The 17409-nt window shown below is 36.9% G+C and overlaps 4 protein-coding genes across 6 annotated transcripts; 3 read left to right on the top strand and 1 right to left on the bottom strand.

Moving 5' to 3' along the window:
- Positions 1-3: 3 nt before the first annotated feature.
- LOC129788870 (probable phosphorylase b kinase regulatory subunit beta) lies at positions 4-6975 on the top strand. Of its 2 annotated transcripts, XM_055825270.1 has the most exons (11): positions 4-176; positions 252-364; positions 432-1305; positions 1368-1531; positions 1603-1814; positions 1949-1963; positions 3323-3427; positions 3769-3988; positions 4067-4887; positions 5823-5974; positions 6169-6975. In XM_055825270.1, exons 1-11 carry the CDS (start codon positions 145-147, stop codon positions 6671-6673), a joined length of 3213 nt encoding a protein of 1070 aa, XP_055681245.1. In that variant the 5' UTR covers positions 4-144; the 3' UTR covers positions 6674-6975. The 2 variants fall into 2 exon arrangements, with proteins under 2 accessions (XP_055681245.1, XP_055681246.1); XM_055825271.1 differs by lacking the exon at positions 1949-1963.
- Positions 3470-12227, bottom strand: LOC129788887 (UDP-xylose and UDP-N-acetylglucosamine transporter-like). Of its 2 annotated transcripts, none has more exons than XM_055825297.1 (4): positions 12002-12227; positions 11675-11903; positions 11182-11530; positions 3470-7576 (listed from the first exon to the last, which is right to left on the bottom strand). In XM_055825297.1, exons 2-4 carry the CDS (start codon positions 11776-11778, stop codon positions 6989-6991), a joined length of 1041 nt encoding a protein of 346 aa, XP_055681272.1. In that variant the 5' UTR covers positions 11779-11903; positions 12002-12227; the 3' UTR covers positions 3470-6988. The 2 variants fall into 2 exon arrangements, with proteins under 2 accessions (XP_055681272.1, XP_055681271.1); XM_055825296.1 differs by having other exon boundaries at positions 11966-12221.
- LOC129788882 (aminoacylase-1-like) lies at positions 8804-10536 on the top strand. Its single transcript, XM_055825290.1, has 2 exons — positions 8804-9105; positions 9166-10536. Exons 1-2 carry the CDS (start codon positions 8895-8897, stop codon positions 10275-10277), a joined length of 1323 nt encoding a protein of 440 aa, XP_055681265.1. The 5' UTR covers positions 8804-8894; the 3' UTR covers positions 10278-10536.
- Positions 12228-13159: 932 nt separating the features above from the next.
- LOC129788876 (RUN domain-containing protein 1) lies at positions 13160-16849 on the top strand. Its single transcript, XM_055825283.1, has 4 exons — positions 13160-13576; positions 13678-14143; positions 14246-15276; positions 15678-16849. The coding sequence occupies exons 1-4, from the start codon at positions 13392-13394 to the stop codon at positions 15880-15882; spliced, it is 1887 nt and encodes a 628-aa protein (XP_055681258.1). The 5' UTR covers positions 13160-13391; the 3' UTR covers positions 15883-16849.
- Positions 16850-17409: the final 560 nt, after the last annotated feature.

Below are 17409 nucleotides of genomic sequence, written 5' to 3'. Positions count from 1 at the left end.
GAAGAAGGTATGGGGAGTCCGGAAAAGTTTCAGGTTAGAGGTCATTTCATGGTTAAAACAAAAATACTACATACGTGAAAAATCTCTTGTGAATTTTCCCAGCTTTTCCTGCAATATCCACGAAAAATCACCTGGCCAGGAGGCATGCGAGACATGCATAAGCAAAATTTAAATGAGTAAGAAAAGAATTTCTCCAAATCAAAAGATTTTATTTGAGGAAGAAAAATTGTGCGCCTTTCTCTTTCATCAAGGAAACCAAGTCCCATCCGGATGGGAAGTATTGATGACATCAACTTGGATCAATTCCTGAAGATTACAAATTACGAGGATACCGTGAAGCAGTTGGATATCTACTATGGAATTGGTGAGATCTCTGTGAATTTGATGGGTATCCTTGAAGATGAAAATCCTTTATTACCTGGCTTTTCCAGTCAAGAGACAACTTTTGCAGTTCCAGAGCCCTATTACGGGGCTCTTTCCGGTTTTAACGACAGACACAGAGGTGGGTAGTATTAGGGATAGTGTTTACTGCGCATCGGCTATTTGGAGCCTGTATCAGGCCTACAAGAGGATTGATGATGATCGAGGGAAATCCTATGAACTTGCCCAGTCAACGGTTAAATGTATGCGCGGTGTGCTGGAGTGTTGGATCAAGCAGGCACGTCGTGTGGAACTCTTCAAGTCACGGCAGTGTAGCCAACATGCCCTTCACGGCAAATTCCACCTTCACACAGGCGAGCAAATCCTCCCGGATGACAAGTACAATCACCTCCAGATCGACGTGGTTTCCGTCTACCTCATCTTCCTTGTCCAAATGATCACATCGGGTTTGCAGATTATCTACACGCAGGATGAGGTGGCGTTCGTCCAGAACTTGGTGTACTACGTCGAGAGGGCATACAGAACGCCGGATTTTGGGATTTGGGAGCGTGGATCAAAGTACAACGATGGAACACCCGAGATTCATGCATCGTCAATTGGTTTCGCCAAATCTGCCCTTGAAGCCATCAATGGGTGCAACCTTTTTGGGGAGAAAGGTGCCTCATGGAGTGTTGTCTACGTTGACATTGATGCCCACAATCGCAATCGAAGTATCTTCGAAACAATGCTCCCGCGGGAGTCTAGCTCCAAAGGTGTGGATGCTGCTCTCATTCCTACCCTCTCCTTCCCGGCGTTTGCCTCCCACGAGGAGCGTCTCGTTGACATGACGAAGAAGAATGTTGTTACGCGCCTCCAGGGTGTCCGGGGCTTCAAGAGATTCAGTCGCGATGGCTACCTCAGCAAGATTGAAGATAAAAGTCGAAGGTACCCAGAGAAGGAAGCTTCCAGTAGCTAAGATAATTAATTCTCTTCCATAATCCTTGTAGATTCTACAATCGTGGGGAGATTAAAGACTTTGAGGGCTATGAATGTGAATGGCCACTCTTTTACATCTACATGATCATCGATGGGGTCTTTAAGAATAATCCCGCACAAATTGAAGAGTTCCAAAATGAGCTAAGAAGTTGTCTGTATAAGGATTTGAATGGAGGTTTGTAGTCTCGTTTTATTGATTCTCCCACAAGAAAAAAATTGTGAGATTTCCTTCCGGAAATGTTACAGATCCCGTGGTGTCGATGTACTTCCAACCAGATGGTGAAGGTGGCTACACGCGCTCCAATCCGAATTCCCTCTTCCTCTGGGGCCAATCAATTTTCATTATATCGCAACTTCTAACAGCTGGATTGTTGCACATTAATGAATTAGATCCAATAAGAAGGTACCTCCCAAGCTACAATAGACCACGCAAAGGTGGCAGATATTCTGCCTTTCAGGTAAGACAATTTATTCTTCTTCCTCAAAAGAGGTTTAAAAAAAAACTTTGTAAATTTGGGGATAGTTAGATTTGATTATTTCTTAAGAATGTGGATGTTTTGCCACCTTAACCGAATTTTCTTTTCAATCTCAGGCCAAGCCAGGAATAGTAAGTAAAGAGTATAGAGTTACATTAAAAAAATCATTTAAAAGGTGTTGAATTTTAGAGTTTTTTTTTTACTTTTCTTTTTTTTTCATTAACTCAATGTGATTAACACGCAATAGATTTTTTTTGTTAGGAAAATGTTCCAAAGTCAGAATTCTTTTTGCAAGAAATTGAATTGTCTCATCAATCATCTTCAATTTAAATTGATTAATGCGAAAAAAAATAGAGAAACTATTAATAAATTTTTGCCAGAATATTAACCCTGAGATGCTCTTTCAGAGGCGTTCTGTAGAGAAGGCATTTGAGGGTTAATTTTACTAAAAACGTCCTCTAAAGGTCAAATTTATTTATAAGATTTTTTTTCTAATTGTTTTGCACATTTTAATTACATTCTTCAGAGTATTGTGTGCAAATTTCATTCATAAACTTCAAACCGATTGTGAGATTCCGATTATTATAGTAAAAAATATTCATCTTGATGAAAAAAAAATGAAAAAGGAGGATATTCAGGTATATATAGGAGTTGTCCTGCATCGAAAAAACAATTTTGACTCGCATGATCTTTTAGGGATCAAAAAGAATGAAAAATCGTCAAAGAAACTCCGTATTTTGCTCTGGGATCACGTAGAATGAAAGACAGCAAAGATTTCATACAAAACGTTGAAATATATTGTCATTTTTGTACTTTTTAATGTTTCAAAACATTCGCGTCAATTTGCGTCAGGGGGTCAAAACTCCCACCTAGAGCCAAATTAACTCGAGAACAAATTGGCTTAAAATAACTCTTCCCAAAATTTCGTTCTGGCTACGCCCCTGTTTCATAGTTACAAACTTATCAACGAAACATTGTCGCAAATGTTTTAAAATAATTATTTAAAGTAGCAAATTTGCGATGCTCAAACAGCTTTTTCTATGTGATTTCAGTGGTAAATTGGGAGCTCCTTTGACGATTTCTTATCCTATTTTGTTAGCCTTAAAGATAATTCCGGTCAAAACTGTATTTTCGACCCAGGGCAACTCTCATATGTAGCTGGATAACCTCCTTTCATATTGATTTAATTTTATTGATCATAAATATGATTTAATTATTTTTAGATTTTTTTGTATTCCCAGCATTTTTACCCCTTGGCCTAATCAAAAAATCACAGCCCTTGAAAAACTAAAAAAAAACAAAATGACTAAACCTTCTTAGTTTCCCCTATTCCTCATAATATCTTCCATATCATTTTTAAGATGCTTTTTAAATTATTATTTTTGTGCTCATTCTATGCCAAATTTTGTCATGAAATAAACATTATTTTTTTGAAGAAAAATTAAATTTTCAAAAAAAAGGAATTTTGAAAAAATAATAAATTCTTTCAGGGAACTGCAACGGATCTTGTGGTACAAATTGTTCTTATTGCTGAATCAATGAGATTGCAGGCAATGATGGCCACTTATGGGATCCAAACACAAACACCACATGAGGTAAGGAAAGGAAATAACCCATAAAAAAAAAGAAAAAAAACATTTTTCCCTAAACAATACAAAGAATTTCATTTATTTAACAAAAGTTCATAATCTCATGTACAATAGTATTTGATTTTTTTAAATTTCATTTACATTAAATTTTTAAGAAAAATCCTTAGAAATTCTCGAGAGTAAGCCCCCTTATCCCGTTTTGAAGGAGTTTATGCATTGATTAATGGATTTATGACGTCTTTTCTACTTTTTTCATTATTTCTTCAAATCATTTATCGATGAATAAGCTCCTTTTAATAAATTTATTTTATTTGCTCTTTATTTTTGGTACTAATTTCACTTTAAAGGTGGAACCTGTACAAATATGGTCGTCAACGAAGCTAATTCAGGTGTACCAGCAATTGGGTGTTAATGAGAAAATTGGTGTTTCGGGACGACCACCGAGACCTATTGGTTCTCTAGGAACTTCCAAAGTTTACAGAATTTGCGGAATGACCGTCCTCTGTTATCCATTAATTTTCGAAGTGTCGGATTTTTATCTCTATCGTGACATGGCTCTACTTATTGGTAAACGCATTGATTGAAAGAGTTTGAGAAAATTTCAAGAGATTGAAAGGAATTTCCTTTTTTATTCCCTGCTTGCAGATGACATAAAGACAGAATTGCAATTTGTTGGGAAGTATTGGAGACTCTCGGGGAGACCAACAGTTTGCCTGTTGATTCGCGAAGAGCATATGCGTGATCCGCAATTCAAGGAAATGCTCGATTTGTTGGCAATGCTGAAGAAGGGTTACTGCGATGGGATGAAGGTACGAATAGGACGTCTACAGAATCTAATTTCCAGCTCATGCATGGAACATTTGGACTTTATGTCACAGTCTGAGCTCCCCGAGAGCTGTGAGGCATTCAGTCAGGTGACGCATGAGTACATTGGCTATCAGAGCCTCACGGATATCCCCAAGGCCATGACGTATGTGGATGAGAGAATTTCCATGAAGGAATTCCACCATCGCCCCAATGAGGATGTCATTGAGGCCCTAAGACGGACATCCTCCCTGTACGGGATGGTGCAACTCCTGGAGATTCTCATGAAGCGCCAAGAGATGAGTTTTGAAATTGACGGGAGGACACTGTATCAGTGTATTACGGATCTCTACTATCGCGCCGGATCCCTGCGCTATTGGCGTGTTGTGCGCTACTGCAGTTCCCTCCTTCATCACATTGTTGACTCCATTTCGCCCTTTATCACCACAGTCCTTGTGAATGGGAAGCAAATTACAGTGGGGATTATTGGGCAGAAGGAGACGGTGTTTGATAAACCAATGACCCCGGCTGAGATACAGGAAGTCATGTACACATCCGTACAACCCCTTAATGTCATTCATGCTGTACTCCAGCAAGAAGTTGTCCTCTACTGTGGACGTCTAATTGCAACAACCCCAGAGATGTTTCGTGGAATTCTCAAGGTTAGTAATGTTTTATTGGCTGAAGATTTGAAAGGAGTCTATTCACATTTGTTTCTGCTATGATCTTATTCTTTTTATTCAGAGATTTTTCTTTATTTTTGCCCTGAAATTAAGTGGAAAAATTCAGTAAGGATTTCCCGTAAAAAAATACAAAAAAAAACTAGGCCCCATTTTTTTAAAAATTACTTTTCATTTTTGTGCATGAAGCATATGCGTCGGTGCTTTATTAAACAATTGTTTTAGATGATTTTTTAAAAATTCATTCGATGAAAGCTGAAAAACTCAGTTAAAATTTGCTTGAATTACTTTGAAAATTATTCTCATTCTGTACATTTTTTAAAATGTGAAAATTCGTATATTTCCCAGCACTTTTCCGGGAAGTGACCACTCTTTTCTTCAATCTTTAACAATGCGATATGATAATTAAAAAATTAAATTTGATTACCTCTTTGGGGACTAACTCCTCAGATCGTGAATACCTCTCTTTATCCTCCACAGTTACTGAGGATGACACGCAGAGTGTCGAAAGCTCTGGCAATTCGAATGTTTTAATTGCTGAATCAAAATTAATCGACGCTCACCGGAAGGAGGATTCCAAAAATTCCTCTCTTTTCTCAATCTTACGTACACGTCGGCCTTCTACAATATTCATTTTATCTTTTATCTGTGCTTGAAGCAAATGCGTCGGTGCTTTATTAATTATTATATTGAGATAAAAATAAGATGCAACGGGGCGTGGTTTTTTCTTATTTTAGAGCGCGAATATTTAACGAATTTTCTTAATTTCTTTCAGGAGAAAATCAATTTTCTTTTGAGTTTTTCTTTCATTTCATTCTAAATTCTTCTCACAAAATTATTTTACGTATACACAAAGTGAATAAACTCCTTCATATGAAATTGCAACAATTTTTTTTTAAATTAATTTCAATTTGTAGATTCGCGTGGGTTGGGTACTTGAGGCAATGAGGCTCTATTTGCACATTTCGAATGCAGCTCAAGGGACTGATTTGGAGAATCTCTCTCCGTATGAAGTGCGTCAATTGCTCCATCATGTTCTTACGGTGCAACAATGGGCAACTAATGAAAGGTATATTAGTTTTAGTTGCTTTAAGTATGAATATTTTCTTAGCTTCTAGAGTTAAAAATCTCATAAATATCTCAATATATCAACCCTGTATTAGAAGTTTTTAATTTTTTCTTTAATTTCATTGATTTTTCTTTTTCAAATTTTCCTAAATTTTCAAAATTTATTTAAAAAGAAAAAACTTTCCTTTCTTTCAGTCTATCAACACTACAACGGCGTCAGTTGGAGGGTTGCCTGTGTCGCGTTCCGGATCAATTCTACAATTGGGTGTGGGATGTACTGCAACGTACCCCAGAAGGGATTCACGTGCAGGGGCACCATTTACCCGCTACACCCACCCTCACGAGTATGAGTCGCAGTGAATTGTCCTTCTCGCTCCTCGTGGAGGAGACTCTAATTCACATTGAGCTCCCGGAGAGGCGTCAATTGACCGTTGAACTGCTGGGAATTGTTGCAAAGATCCTAAGTCGAAATCCTGAATTGCAATTTCAGCAAATTCTCGATCTCGATCAATTGCTCGAGAGTGCCTTCATCATGTACTGCAAGGATAACAAGAAGGAGATTTCCAAGGATATCTCCCCACTGTATTCCCTGAGCTATTCCGAAACTACAGGCTACTTGGCTCGAGCTGCCGTCAACACGGTCCTACAGGGTGGAGCCCTAACACCGGCAATGAGTGATGAAATGTGCAAAGTTTCCTAATCCTTTCGTTTTTTCTTAGCTTTTTTTCTCTTTTCTCAATTTGTTGAGCATTATTCTGTTATTATGCGAACATTTTATTATGTATGTTGTTGTTGTCTGTTTGCAAAGTTATTTGTATATTATGTAAAATGTTGAGATAGAACCAATATATATATAGCGATGAAAGTGTAAAAAAAACACCCTTTAAGCGTCACAAAGCTCTGATCAAAATTGATTGATTTCCTTTTTCTTTTTTTCATAAAGGACGATATGGTAAAATCACAAGTTTTAATGGTACAAAAAAAGACAAATTAATTCAAAAACAATTTTCCTAATTTAGTCAACCTTCTTCGCGGCATCCTTTCGACTTGCCAGCGAACGTTTTATGCTGGGAATCACTTCGGTGAAGACAATTGTCCCGTAAAAGACACAAATTGTCCCGATCCAGTGATAAATTGTATAGGGATTTTGGAAGTAGACAATGGAGAAGAGGAGTGATACAAACTTCCTCAGTGTCACCACCAGTGTCACCGTCAATGAGCTGCACTCAGTTGTTAGAACGTAAACAGAACTAATGCATACATACTGCGTGAGAACATTCCCCAGGAGGTACAGAAGAACAATGGGAATTCCAATTCCCAATACAGGCACATTAACTGGGGGGCTTGCAGCGCAAATTTGCAAATGTTCCCAAATATTTCCAGTTAGAAGGAGGAAACCCGGCAGAGGGAGTAAGTGGGTGTAGTAGAGAGCTTCTCGGGGGTGTTTGCCGTAGCGTTTGTAGAGAACTTCCTGATAGAGACCCATTCGGGCGGAAATGAAGAGAGCCACAGTCAGCAGGGTGATTCCGAGGGTCCACCAGAAGAAAACTGAAGCAGGATCTGATTCTTCCTCGATGACTTTTGCCGCTGATTTGCTCTCTTTCTGCAAGATTCAAAGGAAAAGTGAAAGATTAACTAAAAAAGAAAATTTTAAATAAAAATATAAAGGAAGAAAAAAGCTTTTTTATTGCCCTATTTGCTCTATCCTTGATCTAAATTTATAAAATCAAAGATTTATATATTGCATAAAAGGTAATTAAAAAAAAATGAACGAATTCCAATAAAATGAGACGCAATCATTTGAGGAAAAAATATGAAATAGATTGAGTTTCATTCAGATAACTATGTGTTAATATTTTCTACGCATAGTTTAGTTGGAGAGATCGTAAGGGATGTAAGGGATGGCCCAAGAATTATGGAAACTCTACAGGAATAAAATAAAATAAAATCAGAAAAACTTCAAATAATTTTTATGAGGACAAAAATTCTAATCAATCGATTTTATTCAACGTCCAAGAAATCCTGGAAATTTCAAAAATTTCTTCTGAAGTTTCAACGATTTCAAGAATTTCTTTGTTGCTGAATAGGACCTAATATTTGGCAATTTATCGAGTGTAGAAAAAACTTTTTTTGTTTCATAATTGATTAGAAAATTGCTCATAAAATTCCTCGAATTTCGAAAATTTTTTGACTAACTCTTAGTTAAAGGAAATTCTCTGAGAAAATCATTGAATTCTCACCTGGAAAATTTATTTTATTGCCTTGCTTAATAAGTAATATTAGCTTAGAAAAGAAATCTGTTAGAATTCGTAAATAATCAATTTACTTATAACAAATTCTATTAGCTTTTTAATTCCTTGAAAAATTATTTTTTTTTTAAGAATTATAAATCTTTTTTTTTTTAATCCTTGAATATAGTCATGAAAAGAAGATTTCTGCCCAGATAATTCTAACGTAAAGTCAATGTAAAATCTCCAAAACATATGAGAAAGATCTTCCCAGGGCTTATGATCATCGCCGAATTCAATGAAGTTAAAGAAGCAAAAAATTAATTTATAATTTTCCTAAATTCAAGACATTGCTTTTGATTTTTCTTTCTCTCTATTCTTATTCTTTAGTAGCTTTCCATAGCTAGGGAGGTTGTCTTATATGTTGTATATTTGTTGTAATTTGATGTCAATAATATTTACATAAAAAGGCACAAATTGAAAGGAAAATGCTGTGAAAGTTACATATATTTTGTGATAAGAAATAGATAAGGAAATATTCTTATTGACTCTGTCCACTCTAAGCCAAGAAATATTCCTATTTCTGCCTTTTTGATCATTCTTTGAGGATCTTTTCAACACAACGGTCACACCTTTAGTTGAAACGCAAGAAAAGAATTAAGAAAATTCGTTAAAAAAAAGCAAAAATTCTCAATGAAAGGGAGTCAAGTGAAATCGTGTTGGATCTGTGGATTCCTTTTCCTCCTTCTTTGCCTCTGTATTGCAGATATGACGAGTTGTGCTTCGAAAAATCTCTCAGAGAACCTCCTGAAGAATTCCTCTCAATGGTGGGAAAGTGACGAAGAAATCCGGATTTTGCGCCAATATCTGAGGATTCCCACTGTTCATCCAAACCCTGATTATGGTTAATTATTCTGACCTTTTAGTTTAATCTCCATCGAGTTCATGGATGAATATTTTCTAGGGCCTTGCGTGGATTTTCTCAGGGAACAAGCAAAATCTCTCAATCTTCCTTTTGTAATTCACTACGCAACGGACGCGAGGAAGCCAATTGTGGTGTTAACATGGATGGGAAGTGAACCAGAATTACCAACAATTCTCCTGAATTCCCACATGGATGTTGTACCAGTTTATCCGGAAACATGGACTCATCCACCTTTTGCAGCTGAAATCGACGACGACGGAAGGATTTTTGCTCGAGGATCGCAGGATATGAAGAGTCTGGGAATGGCCTATTTGGCTGCCATTGGGCGGCTACAGAGGAATAATTTCCACCCAAGGCGCACTATTCACATCCTCTTCGTTCCCGATGAGGAAACTGGCAGTGTGGATGGGATGAAGGCTTTCGTGAAGACTCCGGAATTTCAAGCTCTAAACATTGGATTTGCTTTGGATGAAGGTCACGTCTCTCCTGGGGAGAACTACATTTTTTTCTATGGCGAAAAAACCATCTGGCAGCCAACGTTCACTATACATGGTCATCCAGGACATGGATCCTTGCTGTTTGAACACACAGCCGGGGAGGGTTTCAGCTACATCGTGGAAAAGTTGATGCATCGTCGTCAAAATGAAGTTGAAAAGGTGAAACGGGGTCAACCCATTGGGAATGTAACATCGATAAATCTCACAAAAGTTTCCGGAGGTATTCAAACAAATGTCATTCCGGAGGAGCTTTCAGTCACCTTCGACATTCGACTACCACCAACAGCAGATCATGAGGCTTTCAACAGACTCCTTGAGCAATGGATCAGAGAGTCTGGAGCAAATGTCTCATTAACTTTTGAACAGAAAGAAAACAAAGTCCCGGTGACCCCCATTGATGATTCAAATCCCTTCTGGATGACCTTTCGGGACGTTTTAACGAATTTAAACTACACGCTTGAACCACAAATCCTCGCCGGAGGAACAGATATGAGATTCTTGAGAGCTCTCCGTATTCCTGCTTTGGGATTTAATCCAATGAATCACACCCCCCTTCTCCTTCATGCTGACGATGAATTTATCTATGCGGATAAATATATCAAGGCCATTGGGGTCTTTAGCAGGCTCATTGAGAAACTCACAGAGCTCAATTGAAGATTCTGTCTTATCTTTTATGATTCTTTCAGCATAAATATGCTCAAGAAGGCAACTTTTTGTATTAAAATTATCTCTTATTAAAAGTTAATAAAAATTAATTAAAAAATAAACTAAAAATGAGAATTTTAAAGGAAAAATAAAAATTATTGAAATCAGCAGAGTTTTTCTTACTTCCAATGAGGAGGATCTTTCACTTTAGATCAATAATTTTATCATTTTTATTGATTAAATAAAATAAAGAATAAATGGAAAGTTATCAGTGTTTATTAATATCGATTGAAAGAGTTTTATTCGCTTTATTCTTGAAGGCAATTTACTGATTAATTCGCCTTCATTACTCAATAAAATTCTCTTCTTATTTCCCAACATAAATTTTACTGAAAACTCCAAAAGAAAATTCATTTAAAACGTATAAAATTCAATGTTTAATTGAAGGAAAAATCCATAAAGAATCAATTATATAATTATTGGTTCCGTATGGGCTTTAACAGCTCTCCTACAATGAAATAATGTTCATCTCACGATACAAGCAGTAAGAATTTGCAGTAACATCGCTAAACTAACGTAATTTCTTCTTAAAAGAGTAAGAAAAGAAATTTCCCTGCGAAGAATGATTTTCTTCCAAACTTTTCTTCAGCTCTCATATCTTTCATTTCAGTAAACTTTGCATGACTCTTCATAAAAAAGAGTCGTGAATCGCGTGTCTGGCCAAAGTCTTATCTATGCTCTGAAGCTAATCAATTACCTAGTTGGTATTCCTCTACGTGGCATAGCAAGTGATATTTTAGGTACATACTACGAGACACAGAGGGAGGGAAAATCAAGAAGTTTGTCAAGCAGTTTACAAGGACAATATTTCTTAATAAGTAAAATATGTAATAAAATTAAGCAAATTACTCACCACATCAGATCCGGACACAATGGTGCAGATAATGATTCCAAATGTAATGAGCAGGACGGAAAAGTATTTGGAGAAATCATAATTTTTCTTCAATATTATTATCCCCATGATCATGTTGGCAATGAGGGATCCCGCACGGAAGATCATGTGCAACGGCATGGGAATGTTAAAGTCAAAGGCGTAGTTGTTGCAGACGCTCGATGTGAAGAACATCGCCACGAGGATGGTGTAGTCTTTGAAGCCAATCCTCGCGGGTTGTGTGCCAAAGCGATGCGTAAATATAAATCCTTCAATTGCAATAAATGCAAATTGAGCGAAGGTTATCAAATTCCCAGAGCCAGGATCATATCTGTTCGTTTGGTTTTGTAGTTAGTTGTCCAACCACATGAAGTGTACAAGAAGCGGGAAGAGAAAGTGATCAGGTTACTCAATAGCATTGACCTTGTTGGATAGATTATGTTGTTGTGTAATATCGTAGAGAAAAAAAACATACTTGACCAAGAGCTCCAGGAAGACAACATTGCTGCAGCAGCCCACAAAGACGAGGAGAATGGCAATTGCAGCCTTCCAGTTTGATACTTTTGGCAGGAAGCTCATCTTTCCTCCCCAGAATCCTTCTCCTGTGTATCAGCACAGCCAATAATTCGCAGCACGACGACACTTTTCCTCAAGATTCACGCGATTGCAGGTTGCTCAATCTCCAAAGAAATTGATCTTTGGTTCTTTAATAAAATTAAAAAGAAAAAATAAGGCGGAAGGTATTTATAGAAATTTAGGGGGAGACCTTTCCGCACGCTGTTCTGCGACGCACACAACACACCTTCTTTGGGAAAGCACCTCACGAATCACAAATCATCCCAGAGTTGCTAAACTTTATCTTTTTCCTGCCTCACCAGGCACCTTGACACTTATCGGTGGAAAAAACTCACGAATCACGAATAATCATCGTCGTAATAACACAACATGAATGACTCTGCTACCTCTGCTGGCTGTTGTACTCCGAGCTCTCTTTGCTCACTATGTCATAATTCACAATCCCAAACACGGGAGAAGTTGGGTTAGTTAACACTTCGGGCGCCGAGGAAAGTTTTTTTCTCTAAAAATTAATTTTTCTTTTTTTTTTTTTTTAAAAAAACATCGTAAAATATTTTTGAAGGAATAAAACACAGAGATCTTAGTGAGGTCAAAAATCCTTGTGAATGAGACAAAATGATCATAAGATTAGGTCTAAACTTCAAGGAAAAAATTGAAAATTCTTATTTTTTGTATTTGAAACTTCCCTTTAGTACACATCGATCAGGCTCATCGACGAACCTGCGGGTACGGGATGACCCAAAAATCCATTCAGATTTGCTCTAAAATCAACAGGAGAGCCAGAAAATGCAAAAAACTGATTTCAGTCAAAAATATGTCTAAACTTCAAGGTAAAAATTGAAAATTCTTATTTTTTGTATTTGAAACTTCCCTTTGGCTAAGAATCAGCTGAAAAATAACGAAATTCTTACCTTATTTTACGCTAAAGAACAAAAAAGGATTTTATTGTAACTAAATCTTAAGAATTTGGAGAATTTACTAATCATGATAAATAGCTTAACTTGAGAATTGAAACAATTTTCTAGGACTTCTAGCTCATTAAAATTTTTATCTGAAGAAGGATCAATTTTCTAAATTATCTAATTTAGCCCAGAAGTTAAAGTTCTTCGATTTTTCCTAAACTGCTCTACCGGTTTATTTGGTCGTAGCTAAAAGTACATTCAGAATGCACCAATGGCTCTCAAAAGGTTAACTTTTGCTCTTCCTAGAACTTTTTTAAGGATCTATAAAATACGAGAATCAGAATAAAAATTATTCCCAAAATTCCCAAAAATTATTTTAATTAAAAATGAATTTTAAAAAATTATAAATAAATTGCAATGAGTCATTTATCGAACAGACTGTTCCCCCTCAATGCAATCTTTGGTGCTTTCTCTCTTACGGAGGAGAAAGAGCATGAATGCGGGGGCTGATATGCGGGAGCCTCCAAACAGCGCAAAATCAGAAGTTTCTCTTTTGAAAAAAATTTTTCAGTATGTCAATCCAATAGATCTCACGTTTTTCCTCCAAATTGTTAACTTCTTTCTTCTTGAAATTTGTGATTAACACCTTAAAAGAAGCTCCCAAAAATTTAAAGTTCAGCTTCACCCTAAAAGAGGCGAAAGGAAGCAAAGGAAATGGAAAGAGATTTTGGTGGTGGAAGTGAAGCAATAGTGCATCACGAAGGAGACCATATTAATGCAGCAGACGATGAGTCTGAAACGGAGAAGCCAGATGTTGAGCGTTGGGACCCCCTTGGGGCGGCCAATGACTCGGAAAGTGATGTTAGGCAGTTGGATTCGGAACGAGATTTGAATTCTGAGTAAGTTTTTCCCACAGAGAATTTTCCTTATGGGAAAAACCACACCTGCAGCTAAAAAGAAAAAAAAATTCATCACCTGTGCTTTTTAATCTCCTTTGTAGATTGGAACATTTTTGCGATATTAATCGCATCCGGAATCTCGAGGAAGAGCAGGAGATGCTCACATCATCCCTGCTGGCGCTCACATCGCATTTTGCGCAGGTACAATTCCGTCTGAGGCAAATTGTAAAGGCAGCCCCGGAGGAGAGGGACACCCTGCTGAAGAATCTCGAGGAATTCGCCTTCAGGGGCATTCCGGAGGTGCAGGAGATTGAGGGTGGCAGCAGCAATCTCATGATGTCATCCGTTGAGTGGCAGCGGAATCGTCAGCAGGAGCTCATTCAGCAGCTGAAGAAGCAGCTGGAGGATTTGGAGAAGTTTGCCTTTGAATCCGGTGAGCCTGTACTGCCACAATCGATGCTGGTTGAGAAGCAAAAGGTCATCATTGATGAGTTTAGGAGTAAAATTAATCTCAATCTCGATGAGCACAATTTGCCACACTTGAGCCCTGAAGATTTGCGTCATCAGGTGAGAATTTATGACAGTTTATTTGCCTCATTTCCCTCTCCCTCCCCCGAGGGAATTTTTGCAAATGAGACCATATGTGAGTTAATCAAACTTACCTTCCAGGTGGATTCAGCCTTGGGGGAATTTGTGAGTCCGTTAAAGATGAAGGATCAACTTGTGGCACAGCTGAAGACCCAAATAACCGACTTGGAGCGCTTCATTGAATTCATTCAGAATGCCGATGAGACCGTTCCCGGGGAATTGGATACGAATTGCGATTGTATCTCCGAAGAGCATCGTCGGAAACCCCTTCCCCGGAAGCATTCCCGCTCCCGCATGACGAGCTCATCCAGTCAAGATGGGGAGAAACGCTCCAACAACACCGAAGGGAAATTCATGGAACGTAGTCAGAGTATCGTGAAGCGCGTCCTGACCCTCCTGGAAATCTTCACATCATCCCAAATTGGATGTGCCTCAACGGCGACGCATTTCCAGAAGAATTCCTTCAAGAAGACAGCCCGTGGGAGTCATTGGGGTGACCTACGTGCTCAGCTTGAGGTTGATATTCAGGAAATTTGCAATTTTGCCCGGAAGAAGGATGAAGATGACTCCCAGGATGACTCTACGAGTGTCTACTTGAGTGATTCCGACTCGGAGCCTGATGCACAGGTTGTGACGCAGCAGAGGCGCAAGAAACCCACGGCAAAGCCACGAAAACAAACCCCAGACAATATCTATCTCATGTCAATTGTCCGGAAGCGCTTTGCCATGACGCTGCTGAAGTTGATGCAGCACGGTTTGCGTAATCCGGATAGCTCTAGTATGATTGTTCCCTTTATAAGTTGCTTTGCAATGCCAAAAGTAGCTTATGGGGACTACGGGGCAACAGTTGGTGATGAAGATGATCGCGGAGGGAAGCAAATGCATGCGTGGGAGCTAATCCTTGAGTATTACTACATCAAAAATGGTGATAAATACAATGAAACACCCGCACGGAGGCTGTCGCAGAGCTTCAATTTGGAGATTGTTGGTGGGACGGCTATATCAATAAAACAGGGACTTCTAAGTACAATTGGAAGTATTATAGCTCTCCATGCTCCCTACAAGCGCAATCACAATTCCCACTTCAAGGCATTCGTTTGTGCTGGTCTCAAGTAAGTCTCAAGTTAATCCATTTTTTTTCTCTGAAGAAGTTTATTCATATTTGTTCGTTTAATAGAAATATTGTAAAAAGAATTCCAAAAAGTCTTAAAAGGAATTGAGAGAATTCTACAAAGATTTTCCTAAAATGAAAAGGCCTTATGACGTAATAGAAGTTAGAAGAGAGGCGGGATTTTCGCACTTTACTTCATGAAGCATATGCATCATCGGTGCATAGACAATGACCTTTGCAGAATCAAACAAATCTTTGCAGAATTTTCACAAAAGATCTTCCAAACTTTATTTTGAAAGTCTCTTCAACAATTTCTGAAGGATTTTCCGAGCATAAAAATGAATAAACTCCTTCAAAAATCACTCAAAACCAATAAAATTCAACAACAAAAATTCCTTTCAGCACTGGAAAACTAGCAAAGTGGCTTCAGCTGATTTATCAATGCCCTGAATTGTGCTCAACGTACTACACAAGTTGGAGTTATGCAGCCAAGACTGGCTTCCGCGATGCCTTGCGAAGCTTGGAGCCTCTGAGTCTTCTCAAATTCGATCTCCCCGTTGACTTTGCCATTCGTCAATTTCAAAATATGAATGATGTTTTCCAGTAAATCCTTCCGCGATTACCTTCCCCCCATCGTCATTCGCTTTCATCTCATTTTCCCACCTTCCCTCCCCCACACACACATTCCATCTGATCTCAAAAGAATATGTTTCTTTAACATATTTTTAGTCAATTTTATCTTCTTTTTTTTAAGAAAAATTGTTTTCGTAGTATGTAGAAAATTTGTAGCTGTGAGAATGTTTATTGTAATTAATATTGTGATGATTTTATCTGCAAATTATGAATGATAAATAGTTTGTAAAATGAAAAAAAAAAGAGATTTATGTTAGAATGAAAGTTTGATGTTAATAAAAAAATGTTTTGATGACAGGCAGGACAGAGAACATGCGTCTCTTTAATCAATAAATCCTCCCATAATATTCGACTGTTTTTTTTAGAGTTTACTACAACATAAAGTCATTTATTGTTATATGTAAATATTGTTAGACAATATACATAATTTACATCTGCTCTCTTTTCTGTTTTTTATGTATTTTTAAATTTCTCTTCAGCATACACAATGTATGTCTCATATATACGACAAATGCATAACATGATAAATGAACCAATTAAATTGAAAAAAAGGACAAAAAATGTAAAATAGAAATTAAAATTTTCTCTTTTTTATAAGTTTCTCATCCTATCATCAAATATTTATTTTCTCTTTCTATATTTTTCTTAATAATTTTTTTCTCACCATTTTAGCCGTGATTTTTTTTTCTCTTATCAAGACTTCACAGATATATTTTATTTTTTCTGTGTGTAATTTTTTTTAGACTCCTAATATCATAATGCAAGTTTCTTATGAGATAATTAATGTATTATATAAGTCTCTACCTAATTTAATAAGAATAAACTCGACTTCTTCTCTCACTTTTTCTTATATCTTTCTTGTCATTTATAGTTAAATTCAAAAATTATTAAAAATGAATGGATAAAATGTAAAAAGGGATTACACATTAAAAAAAAAGAAATATATATAATAGGATTTAAACCCCAAATGAGACTCAATCTCCTGACTTTACTAAAAATTAAAAAAAAATTATATACTTTCTTCACTATTTTTTCTCTTTTTATTTATTTTTTATTTAATTAATAAATCTAAATAGAATAGTTTATTTTTTATTTAATTATGTGTCAGGATTTGGTCACATTCTCCTCGATTCAGATATTTTTTTCTCCTTTTTTTTCATCACTTCTCCCCTCATCAACCCACCCACCCCCCCCCCTGCGAAATTCCCACATCAAACCTACATAAAATTCAGACAATGCTTAGCATCTTATCATAATTCTTATGAGAAAATTCGAATAAATGGCTCAATTTTGGGATTTTGTCAAAAAATCTTCTCTTCATTATCTACTTAATTAAAAAATAAAAATAGAAAGAAAAAAATGATTTTATAAATCCCAAAAGAAGAAACTCGTGATCTCACAAATCACACATTTCATCTCCACGCATCCTCTACTACATAATAATCATAATATAATTATTAAAATATGACTTACTAAATATATTTCTCTCTTTATTTCTTTT

The sequence above is a fragment of the Lutzomyia longipalpis genome, chromosome 2 (genome assembly GCF_024334085.1).
Source record: "Lutzomyia longipalpis isolate SR_M1_2022 chromosome 2, ASM2433408v1".
Classification (NCBI taxonomy): Eukaryota; Metazoa; Arthropoda; class Insecta; order Diptera; family Psychodidae; genus Lutzomyia; species Lutzomyia longipalpis.
The sequence above is the reverse complement of the archived record's forward strand: the minus strand, read 5'-3'. Positions and strand labels throughout refer to the sequence as shown.